Source organism: Ascaphus truei, chromosome 16 (genome assembly GCF_040206685.1).
Source record: "Ascaphus truei isolate aAscTru1 chromosome 16, aAscTru1.hap1, whole genome shotgun sequence".
In the NCBI taxonomy this organism is placed as follows: Eukaryota; Metazoa; Chordata; class Amphibia; order Anura; family Ascaphidae; genus Ascaphus; species Ascaphus truei.
In genome coordinates this window covers 41,994,360-42,010,900 of record NC_134498.1, presented here as the reverse complement: position 1 = coordinate 42,010,900, position 16,541 = coordinate 41,994,360, and the positions used below count along the sequence as shown (strand labels likewise).

General features: G+C 45.2%; 1 protein-coding gene across 4 annotated transcripts in view; it reads right to left on the bottom strand.

Moving 5' to 3' along the window:
• Positions 1–16,541, bottom strand: part of MAMLD1 (mastermind like domain containing 1) — a 135,757-nt gene that overhangs the window by 99,438 nt on the left and 19,778 nt on the right. The window contains exon 1 of one of the 4 annotated variants that reach the window (XM_075573292.1): positions 134–386. The exons of the other annotated variants lie outside the window; for them this stretch is intronic. Within the exon in view, the coding sequence (XP_075429407.1) occupies positions 134–154 (21 nt within the window). The 5' untranslated portion in view covers positions 155–386. Of the gene's footprint in view, positions 1–133; positions 387–16,541 lie in introns of those variants that run through there. 4 annotated transcript variants of the gene reach the window in all.

Sequence of the window (16,541 nt, the reverse complement as noted above, 5' to 3'; positions counted from 1 at the left end):
TGGTAAGCTCACTAATAAGTGACGCTGTTGTAAACAATAACACAGGAAGATTGAGCATAATAGCACCATATAACGTACCAATTGTCTAAATAAAGTCCTGAACAGGAAAACATGTAGCAAGCGATTGACTCACTCCGAGTGCTGCACAGTCCATGCGATCCAAAGGTGAGGGGTCCCCAGGTGTGCTTCCGTCCAAAGGTGAGGGATCCCCAGGTGTGCTTCCGTCCAAAGGTGAGGGGTCCCCAGGTGTGCTTCCGTCCAAAGGTGAGGGGTCCCCAGGTGTGCTTCCGTCCACAGGTGAGGGGTCCCCAGGTGTGCTTCCAACCAAAGGTGAGGGGTCCCCAGGTGTGCTTCCGTCCAAGGGGTAGGCTAGTAGAGAAGGAGAAAAACTGGAAGAGCACTACTGTAGGTATCAAAAAAGTAGAAAGGAGGGTGCGTATCCCATAAAAAGATTATTTATTGGTCATGGAAAAACAGGGCAATGGAGAGCCCTACCAACGTGGGTATACCTTGAGAAAGCGCTCTGTGAAACGTTGGTAGGGCTCTCCATTGCCCTGTTTTTCCATGACCAATAAATAATCTCTTTATGGGATACGCACCCTCCTTTCTACTTTTTTGATACCTACAGTAGTGCTATTCCAGTGTTTCTCCTTCTCTGAGGACTGGAGTTGCCCACCCCGGGTTTAGACGATAAAAGGGGCATTGAAGCTTGGGAACTTGCAGGGCAATATATACGTTGCAGAATTCTGTAGCCGTGCCACCACTCGCCACCACTCGGCACATTTTGGGCCAGCGGCCTATTGCAGAGCAATGTTTCAATGCTCGCTGCTGCGTCGAACGGCCTGAAATATCATTATCTGTGAACGTTCTTCCCATGAACAATCCGTTTTTCTTTAAAAAAAAAAAAAAAAAGAAATAAATAAAAGCCGTAAATAAGTCATTTCTATTGTTAGCACAAAAAAGGTAAATTATTTTTTAAATCTGGTGCTCTGTTCAGGAGGTAGAAACGTTTGAAACATTAAGTGTCCGGGAGGCTAAAATGAAGCTCTCCCCGGAGCCCAGTGCAGTCTCAAGGTTCCCCTGGTAATGTTAGAAGCTAGAGACTAAGACATTAGCAGGTCACGCTCAGGGAGCAGGATACCAACATTATTATATGAACAAAACTTCTGGGTGAAATGTCGCTTTTATCCTTAGAGCGCTCCATGAAGGAGTAGCCACAATCTCATAGGGCCGGGCCCCTCTGGGGCCCACGACATTCGTGGCTAGATCCTGGGCTTTGGCACACAGAGAAACGGAGCGGTCACGTGATCGTGATGTGACAGCGGGACATGGTACTCTGGTGTCACCATCCCCACGGCACTCAAAGGGCTAAAGGGGCAGCAACTCAATCTTACAATCTAATGCATTATAGCAGGATATTTGAACCGCTCACGTGACCGGCCCTGCACTCCGGCAAGCGGGAAAATTTAACATTTTCCTAAGACCTACGCTTCCGCGCGCTTGCTGAAGCGTAGGCGAGCCCCTACTAAAGCCGCTCTCATTGCGGCTGTAGGGGATCAGTGCCGAGCGTAAGCGCGCCTCCGCCCGCGAGCACTATCCATGGACGCGGCCTAACACTGGACTGAATCGATCAGCTTAGGCAATTCGTTTTCAATAAAGATAATCTAAGGCTGTATATATTAAAATGCTGCCTGGATTGCGTCTAACACAAGTTAGGGTGACTGCACCTTAAAGATACAAATCATGGTGGCGACACTCGCCTTGTGCGCTGGCGCTGGGGATTACCACTGGGTATTACACAATGCTTCATCAAGCGAGCCGCAGAGAATTAACCCACTTGACCTAGAAGCTGAAAGTCAAACCTCATCTGATTAAGAACCCAAAAGACCAACATGACTGCTAATACATGTCCGTGCAGGCCGGAGAGTCCTCTCTCGGTGAATTCTGGAGCAGGCCACTCCTATTGGCTATCGGAGAGTCGATGTAGTACATGTGTAATTAGGCATGACTCATTGGTCCTTTAAATATTTCAGCAGACAGTATGCCGATGCAGAATGTAACCCCCTCAGTGCCAGAGGCCCGCCAAAAAAAAAAAAACTGCAAGCGATGACAGACAATTATTGATGGTTTATCACAAACCAAAGCAAAGCAGCATTCCATGTTTTACATTGTATGGTCTCCGGAGCTGAACTGCGTTCATTTCAGCTCTGCTGACCTCCTGCTTCCCGAGATACTTAGGCCAAGTCCCCGGTGGTGACGTCGGCACGCACGGCGCACGCCAGGCACAAACCTCAATCAGGCGGGCCCCAGCGTGTTCTCGTGTGTTGACTCACGAAGTGCGGTGGCGCGTCAGGCAGCAGGGGAGACAATTAATGTGTCTCCCCGTGCGGCGACGCGGTCACGTGGTGTGCTGAGAGCCAACAGCAGGGCAGATAGTTTGGTCCAATGGCAGGAGCGCAGTTTGTGTAGACCAATGGCAGTGTAGCGTTTTGGCCAAGCACTCCGCGCCTCCCATCGCTCCCTACAGACCGCAGATCATAGTTTTAATCTGTGCACGCGCCGCCAGGAGCGCATGCAGCAGCCAACAGCGGGGCCGTAGCCTTACCCTACACAGGTGCATCATGGCAGTTTAAATCCACAGCCAATAGGAAGCCACGACGGATGACGCAGTGACTTCTTATTGGCTGCCGCGCCGTGGGCTACGTAAACTTCCATATTCTTCACCCAGCCAAGGAGGCTACCGGCAGCCCCGATGGGGCGGTATCTTTGGAAGCAGGGGGTCCCCGGAGCTGAAATGACCACGGTTCAGCTCTGAAGACCCCCGGCTTCAAACCTATAAGTAAGAAAGGAAAGAAAACGCCACGTGGAACCACACTTAGTTTGTGGATCACCAATATAATCTTTCCTGTTTGGTTTTTAACTGCTTCAGTGCCGACAGCCTGAAACACATTGGAGTTTATTGCAGTTGTGTGCTGAAAGGCTGTGTGCCAAGGAGATGCTGTTCCATACGTAGCGAGAGATTCCAACCCAAACACACCACTTTAAAAACAAGGGGGAAAGGTGTCTTTTAGTTCACTTTCATCCTACGGACAGACACGTTAAGCAGATTAAATGTAGCCAAAGTTGGAAAACTGCAAAAGTATTTTTAATCAAATATATCTGGCCTCAATTTAATGTAAATCTTTTTAAAATACATTAAAAAGTGAGACAAACACACACACTTTTTAATAAAGGCTCCTGTTGAGCCGAAATGTTGATAATGTTGTAATAAACTTAATTCATTTTTTTCCTAAAGTCCTGCAGTGATAGAGAATATATATATATATATATATATATATATATATATACATGTAGAGGTATCAGTACCGTGTTAGCCGAGCTTCAATAATCAAAAAATAAATAGATGATACCGTTCTGTGGCTAACGAAATGCTTTTATTTGTGCGAGCTTTCGAGATACACTGATCTCTTCTTCCGGCGATGTTACAATGAATGAAGCAAGCAAAGGGTATACTTAAAAACAGTGTCTCTTGGAATGTTACCTGTGATTGTCCTTCCCCTGGTGTGGATGAGATTTATGGCTAGAGGAGTTAAATGGTTCCTGAAAGTAAGTGATGTAAGAATGTGTGTGTGTGTGTATCTGTGTGAATATATACAGGCATACCAAGGTTTAAGGACACTCACTTTAAGTACACTCACGAGTAAGTACATATCGCCCAATAGGCAAACGGCAGCTCACGCATGCGCCGGTCAGCACGTCCTGAACAGCAATACCGGCTCCCTACCTGTACCGAAGCTGTGTGCAAGCGGGGAGACTATAGAGCCTGTTACACATGCGTTATTTACATCCGTTATGCATGTATATGATGTTTGCAGTACAGTATATGCATCGATAAGTGGGGAAAAAGGTAGTGCTTCACTTTAAGTACATTTTCGCTTTACATACATGCTCCGGTCCCATTGCGTACGTTAAGGCGGGGTATGCCTGTGTATATGTATGTATGTATGTATGTATGTATGTATGTATGTATGTATATATATATATATATATATATATATATATATACTGTATATATATATATATATATATACACACATACACACACACATACAGTGTTCGACAAACCTATACATTTGCACGCCCCAGGCGAGTGGATTTAACATCGCGGCGAGCTCCTATTGGCTCAAGCAGCACACGTGTGGTACTAGGTGGCGAGTAGATTTTTTGGTGATTTGTCGATATAGAGAGATATATATATATATATATTCTACACGTGAGTGCCAACTACTCTCCACTGACACACACACACACACACACACACACACACACACACACACACCTTACAATTACAGAGAAATTTACAGCTAGTGCTCTACAACAAATACTGCAGCTTCTTCGATGTCATCAGCATTTTTTATATTGCGACACCATTAACACATTACAAATGCATCCTTGATGACCTCCTCATTCAATAAAAAGGACGTCCCTTCTCATTTAGAGAAATGGAAAGAAAAAAAAGGGATACATCTAGAATTGTCTCCCTGTCTTTGGAAGCTGACCAGATGGGTTCTCGTGATAGCGAGCTCGCTCCGCCACTCCTGCTTTATCTCTCCCCTCACTACACCATGGAACACTGCATGGGTCACGGCAGAGGAAACAGACTCGCCTACCATCGACTATCTATTCGGTCTACAACGGTTTAAACCAAGGGTGGCCAACTCCAGTTCTCAAGGGCCAACAGGTCAGGATCTCGGGATATTCCTGCTTCAGCACAGGAGGCTCAATCAGTGGTTCAGTCGATTGCGCCACCTGTGCTGAAGCAGGGATATCCCGAGACCCTGACCTACTGGTGGGACTAGAGCTGGCCACTCCTTGTTTATACATTTCAATGCAACGAGAGAGTTGTTTTCCTGGCAGAGTTCTCGGAGTGTGGACATTTCTAACTATCACAACCAACGGGTACCCCAGTCTGGGCTATTACACATTTATAGGTACGTACGCCGTGAGTGAGCACTCAGGTATTCCCCCCAAGTAGCTCGTGCATTTAATATTATACTAAGCCACGCCGTGGGAACTGGTTTCTGGGAGCTTGCCCGGCACATCCTATTAAAACCCAAGAAACAGAGGTGACTGATTTATGGATACTTGGTAGTCTTCTGCATATCTAGGATAACCGCTTTGCCTTACAGCGGCTGCCAATACATATATCCCTTTAAGGACAAAATCCATACTAGTACACATTAACCCTACAGCATTGGAAGTAGTTGGACGCCATGAACACGGCCAGAAAAATCACCAAATCGCTACTAAAAAAACAACGAATACATAATACTTAGCAATGACCCGGATAATTACAAGCCTGCATGGTTCAATTGAGGTTATATGGCTCTTTATTTATATAGTACCATCCATGTACCTAGCACTTTACAGCAGTAACACACGCAACATAATAGAAATAAGCGCTACATACCATAAAAAGTCACATTAGGAAAAGGAGTCCCCGCCCCGAAGAGCTTACAATCTAAGTGGTAAGTAGGGAGAATTTACAGAGACTGTTGGAGAGTCACAAGCAGCAAACCCTCTGGCAGCCAACGGGTTAATGTTAGGAAATGGAAGGAGAAATGTACAACAACAAAAAAAGTTGAATATGGATTGAAAAAGAATCAGTTACAATTCAGAAGCAAAAGGGTTACAGAAAACTTAAGAACCTATTGCAGAAACCCACAACCCGCCAGAGAATGGCAGACAGGGACAGCAGCTTGTCAGATTAAATAAACAGCTAGAGATTTTATTATTATAAGGCTCCACTATATAACATATATTCATTAGTGAAGCCAATAAAAAGCGCCAGACGCCTCGATCTTTACACCACGCGTGCAAAATCCCTACGTAGTGGAGTCATTTTAGATTTGGGGATTGTGTAAAATGACTGGATCTTAAATGTCGAAATCTTTATTACCAACAAAAAAAAAGAAAGCAGCCCCTCCCCCCCCCCCCAAAAAAGAACACAAGCTAGTTAAAGCTAATTATGTTCACTGGAGACATGCTTGCTTTTTCTCCTCTGAGTGTTTATTTCAGCTCCCCGATGCTCTGATAGCTCCTGACAGCTTGCCCGGGACCCAAGAAAGAAGTAGGTCAGGGTAAGCTGGAATCAGCAGCAGAGGATCCCATTAGACAGGCTTGTAGGGCAATCGCGAGCCTGTGATGTAGTGACAGTGTAAGATACACATAACAAACAGCCTGAGGACAGCCTCCAGCAAAACCAAAGTACATTTATCTTCTGTGTGTTATAATGATCCCGCGTATAGCTTAAGCCAGACTGTGGTTCATACTACAAAAAACAAGGTATTGGGATAGCCAGCCTATAAATAAATTACAAAAAAAGGGTCATGCAGGTAGCGGATATACGTGAAGCCACAGGACATTCGAAACACGGGCTAATCTCCAGTTTGTACCTACCAAGCAATATTTTCTGCCTACTCCTGCAAAAAGGAGGTTCAGGCTTTTTTTCTGCCTCGCCCTACCAGGTACACGTTCCCCTTTGGTTTTACATGGAATATCTTCAAGTTGACTGGGTTTGGTTGCTGCCATGAACAATTGGGATGGATCAATCTGCAGGCATTAACACACACACACACACGCACACACACGCACACACACACACACACCAACTCTTTGGATGCTAGGAGACAAACACAGATATTCTACATCAGGGGTGCCCAACTCCAGTTCTCAAGGGCTACCAACAGGTCAGGTTTTCAGGATATCCCTGCTTCAGCAAAGGTGGCTCAATCAGTGGCTCAGTCAAAGACTGAGCCACCTGTGCTGAAGCTGTGATGTCCTAAAAAACCAGACCTATTTGGTGACCCTTGAGGACTGGAGTTAGCCGCCCCTGTTCTACATGCAAATGAATTAAGAGCTTACAGAGCAATCATTCGTCAAACTGCGCTTAATAATTAGCGGCCCTGTGTTTCAATGCAAGAGGACACAACCCTGACAACGCGCTGCAATGAAGCAGTCCTTATTAAAAAGGGGATACACTAGGATTATCCCTACGGTAATGCTGCCTGGGTCATTCAAAGGGTTAATATTAAAATGAGCATTTCCCTCTGACAAGGATGTGGTGAGAAAGAGAAAATCCCTCCTCCCCGTCTCTTAGGGGAAGTGAACATCTGTCCCCATTCAATAGGGTACAGTTTTATTGCCATAACAAAGCATCCCATACAATGAATCTCTAGCAGGTCTCACTCACAAGGCGGCACTTGCAGTATTGCACCCAGAAGGCCACCCCAACAGGCTCTCTGTGCGGTACACAGTTTCTGCCATTTTGGGAATAAGACCCCCAAAAAGTGACCAGTGTCGACCCTCTTACACCTCACAATCTTCAATTGCCAATAGCTGGCCAACCAGCATCCTCACTTTAATAATGCACAGAGATGAATGCATGCAACTTTGATTCCTATGCACACTCTCCAATGACAATTCTTCTGCAGGTGGTAAAACAAAGACAATATATACCCTTCAGTGGATAAGGTTTTTTTTAATGATGGTCACTCAAGATCATAGTTGTCCTTCTTCAGGACCCGTGTCATTGGGAATCTGTCTTTGCTCCTCCAGGTACAGCAAACCCAGTGTGAGGCCTGGGACATAGTGCCCCAAACAGTGCGGAGGCGCGCTGAGGCTCAGGGAAAGCACGCTTTACCTGGCCTTACAGACCGCCGTCAGGGGGCGGGACGGGGGCAGGCCAGTGACGTCACGGAGCTGGTTCGCCCTCATTGGGCGAACCGCTCACGTGACCGGCCCTGCGCTCCGGCAAGCGGGGAAATTTCAAAACGCCGTCAGACACGCGCTTCCCCAAGCGTGCGGACGCGTGCGCGAGCCCCTGCTAAAGCCGCTCTCATTGCGGCTGCAGGGGCTCAGTGCCGAGCAGCAGCGCGCCCGAGGCCTTACTCGTTACAAACTGGCAGTAAAGGAAACATTTCCTGTTGATGTCATCTTGTAACAGTTTTTTTTTTTTTTACACCGACTCCTTCCCTTTATATGTATTTCCCCATTATTACGGAGAATTCTACTTTTATTTATGATGTTGGGTGTAAAAAGAAATGTTAAAAAAAAAAAAAAAAAAAAAAAAAGCTGCATTTACAACTATTTTGATGCCCAATGATAAAATGCACGTGGTCTTTTCTAGGGGTGAAGCCATCTTTAAAGGACTATAATGGAATAATCAGATTTGTAATGTTTATAATCTATACTTTGTTCAGATAGATTATTTGTACTGGAAATCCTCCCAGGGGAGGTGTAGATGCCGCACAGCCATGGAGCAAGAACTTCAGAGAAGGCTGATCAGTGATTCATAAAAAACTTTAATGAGACAAAGTGCAAACGGATCCTCTTGACGCGTTTCGGCCCGTCAGGCCTTTGTCAAATCCCAGGATTGAGATAGGCACATTTTTCATTCACTGCAAATAGTGAATTTTTCCATTTTCGAATAGTGACAAATTTGTGGCTACTATTTTTGTTTTATTACAATATATAAAAAGCAGAAAATGAGCAAATATTAAAAAATTAGCACAAAAAAATCATAATTAAAAAAAAAAAATATTCACTAATTTGATATTTAAAAAGAAAAAGAGAAACACAGACGACAAAACCCACCCATATTGGCCCATCTCGAGATATATATATATATATATATATATATATATATATATATATATATATATATATATATATATATATATATATATATATATATACTAAAGCCGTCACCTGTAATAAGAGCCGTTTAATTTACCAAATCAGATGTCAGATTATACTTCAGCTACAAAATTGTTGACACAAAACTGAAACCAATTTACCAAAAAGTCTCCCTGGTACAAAAACAGCACCAGAAAAAGCAACGCCCAAAACATCCAATTGTCCAAATGTATACTAAAATCAGCTCACTTTCTCCAAACCCGGGCCGTTTGGACGACAACAACAACAACTGCTTGCTGGACATCAGAGGAAACTCAACCGCTAACAGAGCCCGACATCAAAATGAACAATTCCCTTTGGCCTGCTCCTAGATCAAGGGGGGCTCAACTCCAGTTCTCAAGACACCCCCCCGCCCCCCACTCCCCCAAGGTGAGGTTTTCAGGATATCCCAGCTCAGCACAGGTGGCTTATCAGTGGCTTCAACCGAGCCACCTGTGCTGCAGTAGGAACTGATTGAGGCACCTGTGCTGAAGCAGGGATATCCTGTAAACCTGATCTGTTGGGGCGGACGGGCGAGGTCGGTCTTGAGGATTGGAGTATCCACACATCTTCCTTCTCTTGGGAGACGGTCGAGTAGATAGCCCGGCCTACCAACCCCAGGAATTTTCTGGAGGCCTGCTAAAAGGGTTGATAGGTTGGTCCGTTGCTAGAAAGAACAGTCCTGTGTGCCCCAGACTACTTCACTGTGAACTACTTTTGTTTAATGAGGTGCTGGAATCCATTACATGAATGAATGTTCCTGACGGCTCACCCCCTCCTCCTCTTCACACAAGAAGTGGCTTTGTATAATCTCTGACATTTGCAAATGGAACAGTAATGCGATCAAAAAAAGTGGGGGGGAAAAATGACACAAATGTGACAATAAAAATGGAGTACCCATGCCCGCGAGAAAGGAAGCTTTTAAAAGGCACTGATATATAACATTGATTTGCACACATTTTAATAAAAATCAATACAATTAGCAAGGAACTGAACACCAGAGACATTGATTGCCAAGGGGCATGGAAGAAGAAGACCAGGGACATGGAGGGAATCCGTGAGCGCGCAAACCTATCCAAATATTACTCTTTAATAATTCTTTCCACGTTCTCTTACTGGTATTAATTAAATGGATGTTTCCTTATTTGCCGTGGTCACGCTTCAGCAAAACTGAAAGCTTTTTTTAAAGCACAACATTTGGGCATCAATCTGTGTGTTTTCTTCCAAGTTTATTGGTTAATGGAAATGAAATTGGTTTGCTTAATATTTTATGTACAGCCGTTTAAATAAATGTTTAGTGTACAAGATTGGATCTGCTCCATCAATTTTTCAATTTTAAGTGTATTCCCATTTATTTTAGAACCAATCATCTTCTGGACTTTGACCAAGCTGAATTCGATTTAGACTAATTCAGGCCAGTTACTGGAGAATAATCCTTGTGTGGGGCAGGTTATCAGTCAAAACATTGCGAGAGAAATTTGCTGTGCACTGCTCTGTCACATTGAGCTATTTATCAAGGCTAAAAACTGGACGCTACTGGTGTAAAACTGGTCTAAAACCAGCAAAAAGATGTAATGGCGGCTCCCAGGCAGTATAGCGAGTCCCTGAACCCGTGTGGGGACAGCACACTTGTTAAGGCCCCAAACTGCACCTTAGCTCTACCACCCCTGCTATCAGTTTGAGCAGGAGCATCCAAAGTCGCTGCCCACAATGCTTTGCATCTACAGCAGCAAGGCATCGTGGGGCGTGACTTTAGAAGCTCCCGCTCCAGGACACATGTAGAAACGCGTCTCAGAAATGCATCGCCACTTGGTGTCAGGACGCTGAGAACCAAGAGCGGAGACCGGGGGGGGGGGGGGGCGGAGACTGGGGTGGGGAGTGGGGAGGGGTGGGGTAAGTTGAGTGCAACATTCGCCGTGCGCGCTCCAACCCCATCTTTTAATGTCCGAGTCCTGCGCACCCATGTCAATGTCGAAGAACATTTAAAGATGGCGCTGGGGTCGAAGCGCGGGCGGCGAAGAGTCGAGCGTCGAGGTGCAGCATCCCATTTCCAGTTGGCGCCCTGGGCAAGTGCCCGGACAGCCAGCACATTAATCCAGCACAGATAAACCCCCCATGCTGCCTGCACACCCGGTGAGCTGCAGTTTGGGGCCTTCCCACGTGCTCAGGACACTACACTACCTGGAATCGGTCACACTGCTTTGTTAGCGATAGGATTTGTTAGTTAGTGGTTCGCAAAAAAAAAATATAGAATTGTCCAGCTGTTGGCGCACAATGGAAAAAAGGTTGGGAACCGCTGCGATAAAGCATAGATCCAATACATTGAAACTCCAGTCCATATCCGATTTGTTAAATAGAAGTGTAGTGTTCTATATAAAACGTATTTATTTTCACAAGCTGTCGGAGTTAAGTCAGAGTGATGTGTTCGCACGTACAACTTTACCCTAGGTTCCAGTGCAAGGCAAACCTGTCTACAGCTGTAAATTAGTTTAAGTGCATAGTTCTGCTATCCATTAACTAGGATTCCCACCCCCCTCACACTCTTCCTTGTAATTGAACACCTCTCTGTTACAGACCCCAGGCTGTCTACCAGGAATAGTAATAGCCAGGTGAAAAAAGAAGGCATTGCTACCTTCCAATGCAGAGACGTCTCATTTTCAACACAAAGAAAGCTGCTCGATGAGCTCTCAATGAGGCACTTACAGTGACACAGACTAAAAGCTGCTTAACCAACTAAATAGATCTGAGATGAGAAGTCATCTGCAATCGGCACTTAAAGGAAAAGCTGGAAATAAGCAATACAAGACAATAACAATTGATGTATTATACTAAAGACAGTTCTTACACATCTTTGGGGCTATGATTCTTCACGCTACATTATGCTGTGCAACGTGCGGTGTTCACGCGCCGATCTGCCGATCAACGGCAGAAAAATGGCAAAACATCAATACAAAGAAAAAACTCCAGTCCTCAAGACCCCCGTCCCCCCAACAGGTCAGGTTTTCCGGATATGCCTGCTTCAGGAAAGGTGGCTCAACCGAAGATAGCTTCAGCACAGGTGGCTCAATCAGTAGCTCAGTCTTAGACCAAGTCACCTGTGCTAGAGCTGGGATATCCCTAAAACCTGACCTGATTGAGGGGGGCCTTGAAAACTGAAGTTGAGACCCTTTTGCTTAAGCTATTGGTAACAGCTTCCCGGATCAACCGGATTTCAAAGGTCAGATTTATTTTATTACGTTAATGTTTTCAAAAGCAGCAATTGGAGTTGCTCCCCTCAAAATCATTATTTGTATCTTTATGGATCCCTACTGAACACCCCAGGGGCCAAAATATGAATTAGTTGTTCACTCGGAGGTATTTTGGAGAGATATTTGACATAGGCAGAGACCCAACATGAACTTTGCTTTCCGAACGTGCTGAAGAGAACGGGTCGATGGTTGAACTCCAGGCTACAAAGAAAGACGATGAATGTAGAAACATTTTTAGCATATTCATTCCGACAAGATCATCTTTTTCACAACTGTGAGCAATTTGTGTCGTCCTTCTGGCCTCCTAGCACTGGGGAGGGTCAAACTGTATTGTTCCCAGTTCCTGCTGCATATCGTCCTGTCCTGAGCAGCTCTGGCAAACCATATCCAATAAAAGAAAAAAAAGCACAAAGAGGACAAAAACAATACAATACAACTCTGCCTTTATTTCCCCCATTTTTAGCATTATCTGAAGGGCAGAAGGAGCAGCTCAGTGAGTAAAGACACCGACTCTAGTTCAATTCCCCATGTCGGCTCCTTGTGACCTTGGGCAAGTCACTTTTTCTCCCGGTGTCTCAGGCACCAACAACATAGATTGTAAGCTCACCGGGGCAGGGACTGTAACAATCCTATGTACAATGCAGCTTACCGTCACACTATATTGTAACGGAAGCACTTTGAGTCCCATCAGGCGAAAAGTGCTAAATGATATAAAAGTTATTATTTTTAGTATTATCATCGGCCATTACACACAGCATGTTAGCTAAACAAACACGAGTTATGTGTTTCGTTGAGCCGCTTTCCTGTCACAATGCTCCGCTCGACCATTAATGGGATTAAGAAACTCGGAAAAACAGGGCAAAGAAATCCTAAGCAACATATATTTAAGAATCTATGCAGGAAATGGCTGTAAAGAAGTAAATTCCACCCTGCTGTTACCCTCTCGGGCAACTAAAGGGTTATGAAATTGCCCAGCTATAAGCAAATACGAGTCACATCAGGGGCACCCATTGTCCAAGAGAAGTAACAACATGGCAGCATTAAAGCAATGACAGAAGTACTTCACATCCATCAGCTTGTTTGTCCTCTGACTGCTGGATCTGTTCCCCATTCCCAGGGCACTGAGATTTAACACTACAGAGTAATCAAATCACTCCATAACAGCTGACAGCCTGTAAGAAGAGCTCCGGGGGTTCAGACGGCATTTCATCTCCTATCTATTCTTTGTGCCGCGTTGTTTGCGTGCGGACTCGATGTATTTCTCACATCTCTCTCCCTGCCGCTCCATCAAGTACCGGCTTTATAATGTCATAAAACATACTGGAGGACAGGGCTTCTCAACTCCAGGCCTCAAGGGCCACCAACAGGTCAGATTTGCAAGATATCCCCGCTTCAGCACAGGTTGCTCAACCAGTGGCTCAGTCTGAGCCACTGATTAAGCCACCTATGCTGAAGCAGGGATATCCTGCAAACCTGACCTGTTTGGGGAGGGAGGGGTCTTGAGGACTGGAGTTGAGCACCCCTGCTGTAGGACAGTCTCTCCCTTACATCAAAGTCTGACCTTAAACTTCACAGCAGCAATTAAAGGATTAAAAACCTTAAATCCTCTTTTGTCTGAGAAAGACACATACAGCACTACAATGTGAACCAACACAATTAGCATTACAGCAATGCAATTAGTGCAGCAGCCTCAATCCACCCGTCGAGCTCCTTGGCCATACAGAACGCAAAACCAGAAACATTAATGCACACCAATGATTACAGCCACGTCGTCCTATCCAAATATCAACACTGAACACTGCCTTCTCGGCCCTGACTACATTCATTCGAATGGACCTCAAATCTTCTCCAGTGCTGGGAAGTGGTTTCGCGATGTAGGGATACTACGGGTCCTCGGAGGGAGGGCTCGATTAACGTTGTGAATTCAATGACAGTCCATGTCACACGACAATTACCATTGTATAGTTTAGGGTTGCCAGGTGTCCAGTATTGAACCGGACTGTCCTGTGTTTGGATACGCTGTCCAGTAATAAATTAGAGGTAATACTGGACATGTGTGTGTGTCCAGTATAACCTCTCTGGACATAGTGACCTGGCAGGCTTGGGGGGCCGCGGGATTTCCCCGAATAGGACTGTTGCTAGGGGGCTAGGCAGCTTCCTCTGTCCTAATTGGCTGCGGCTGGGTAATGCAGCTAATCAGGACGTGGTGTCAATGCCTGGGGGTGGGGCCAAGGAGAGGAGGAAACTGCATGGAGCGGAGAGGGGTGTGTGTGTGTGTGTCGTACTTTTCACCATTGTGCCCAGTATTTTTGGAGAAGCCACCCGGCAATCCTAATTGTACTCGGACAGTACTCAGCAGATAGGGGGGTCATCTGCTTCCCCAACACTGAGGTTTAGTTTGAAAGTGTTTAAAGGTAGAATTTAAAATGATAAATCATACAATTAGGTCTTCATTTCAAATGAATCTTGTAATGTGTCTCACGTGCGTGTACGGTTTCAGTTAATAATTATAAAATACATGCACCTCCACTCATCTCACACACACTGAATGCGCTTCCTACACAACACAACGCCGCTCTATAATTGTGTATTGTATGATGTGTAGGGACTGGGGAGTGATCACTTAGAAGAAAAAAAAAGTCATAAATTCCTATCTAGACAGTCAGAATTTATAAGTGGCCAGGAATTCAAATGTGTTCATATTATTATTTTTATTTTTTTACTGTATACGCAGTTGGTTTTCCAGCCAACAATTGATTTGGCTAAATGACAGAGTTAATTGTTGGAGGGGGGGGGGGGGGGGGGAAAGAAAGAAAGAAAAAACTATAATTATCTCCAGAGTGGTGTGTAAGAAAAGCCCCAGGGAACTGTATAGAGCTCAAGTTTTGCTGAAGCAGAATACATCAATTTTATTACATGTATTTCTGCTCACATCGGAAGCGGTTGGCGGACATGAATGAGAGGCTGGATTTTGAACTTACCATCCGAGTTGGTTACCCAAATGCTTTACATTGGTTCATGAATACATAAAACGGCAGACTTAAAAACGGAACTCAAAAATACCTACTTTGCCGTTTAAAAAATAAAAATAAATAAAATGTCCCATTCAATATGTGCATCAATACAATCTGCACACGGACAAGTGATTAGCTAAGCTGCAGATCGATCCGTTCTCCTGTAAATCGATCGCTTGCTCGGGTTATTTAATTCAGTTCTTGCACAGCATTGTGGGCAATGTAGTCCAGCAATATTATGTGACTGGGCAGTTACTAGATACAAGTGGTGCACTGCTAGAGAGAGGGCGGGGCTCAAGAGCCAGAGCCTGTCAGAAGGGGAAGGGGGCTGTCACTTTGGAAATGCTTCCTACATTAAAAACATTAAAAATATCTTATAAAACAAAAAACACACATGTAGGATATTGCTTGAACTGCTGCTTTAAGATGGCTCAAGTTTGGTGGGATAGTACAGGGGTGCGCTAACTTCTTGAGCTGCGGCCCCCTTCCCGGGAGCTGCAGCGTTCGGGCCCCCCCTCTCCCAATGGCTCGGCGTCAAATGACGTCGCGGGTCATGCGACGTCAAATATTTTCATGCGCCCCCCCTGTCTCCTCTCCCTTCCAGCTCGCACCCCCTCCCCCCATCAAATGACGTTGCGGGGTCGTGTGACGCCGGTTGCCATGGAGACGCGTCGTTGGAACGAAGGTAAGTAAACTAGTTACAGAGGACTCACGCATTTATTTTAAATGCCTTCGGGGAAGCGCGGGGGCCTCTAACACCCGCGCCCCCACCCCCAGACAATCTAGCGCCCCCACTTTGCGCACTGCTGGTCTATTGCATTCTTCTGCTTTAAAGTCTCAAATTGAAAGGGTTAGTTACTAAAGAGTACCAGATCATTCTTAACTTAGCTGTAAATACTTTTACAAATACCCTTGTGTGTCACGCCAGCATAGTTACCCCACTTATCACCGTTCTTCCCCCTACAAGTTCAGCTTCATTTACCTTGGCTTTCAGTGTTAATAAGAGGGGTGTAGTTAGAGCATTTTATGCGATGGCTTCAGCCAGCCAACTTTCCAAAAAGAATGTTCCGCAGAAACAGCTGCCTCTAAATAGTTGCAACATTTATAAGGGATCTGGTTACCAACTCTGCTCTTAGACATCCCCCAACACCACGAAACAATGGGGCATTTCTCCATGGAGACTGCTGCAGTATTAGCAGCCTGCCTCAGTGTCCTTATATCGGTATTGATCTGGCCATGTGCTTCCCAACTTCCACCTGGGAGCATAAAAGGTGGGCCACGCATTGGAGATAGGCAACAAGAGGGCGGGTAAGGCTGCCTGCTCAGATAGACATTCAAGTGGCAGTCACATTTGCATTACATCGAAGGGCCCCTGAAAATAAACAACATCTTGTTCTCTTTTGCTAAAATAAAAGCGTTCGTCACTCGAGCGTCATCCTGTCGGCGTCTTTAGGGGAGAAGGATTTAAGGCCGGTACCTCCGGACATTATAAAAATAAAAAGGGGAAATATAAAAAAATGAGAAAGCACAAGGAAGGCTTTTT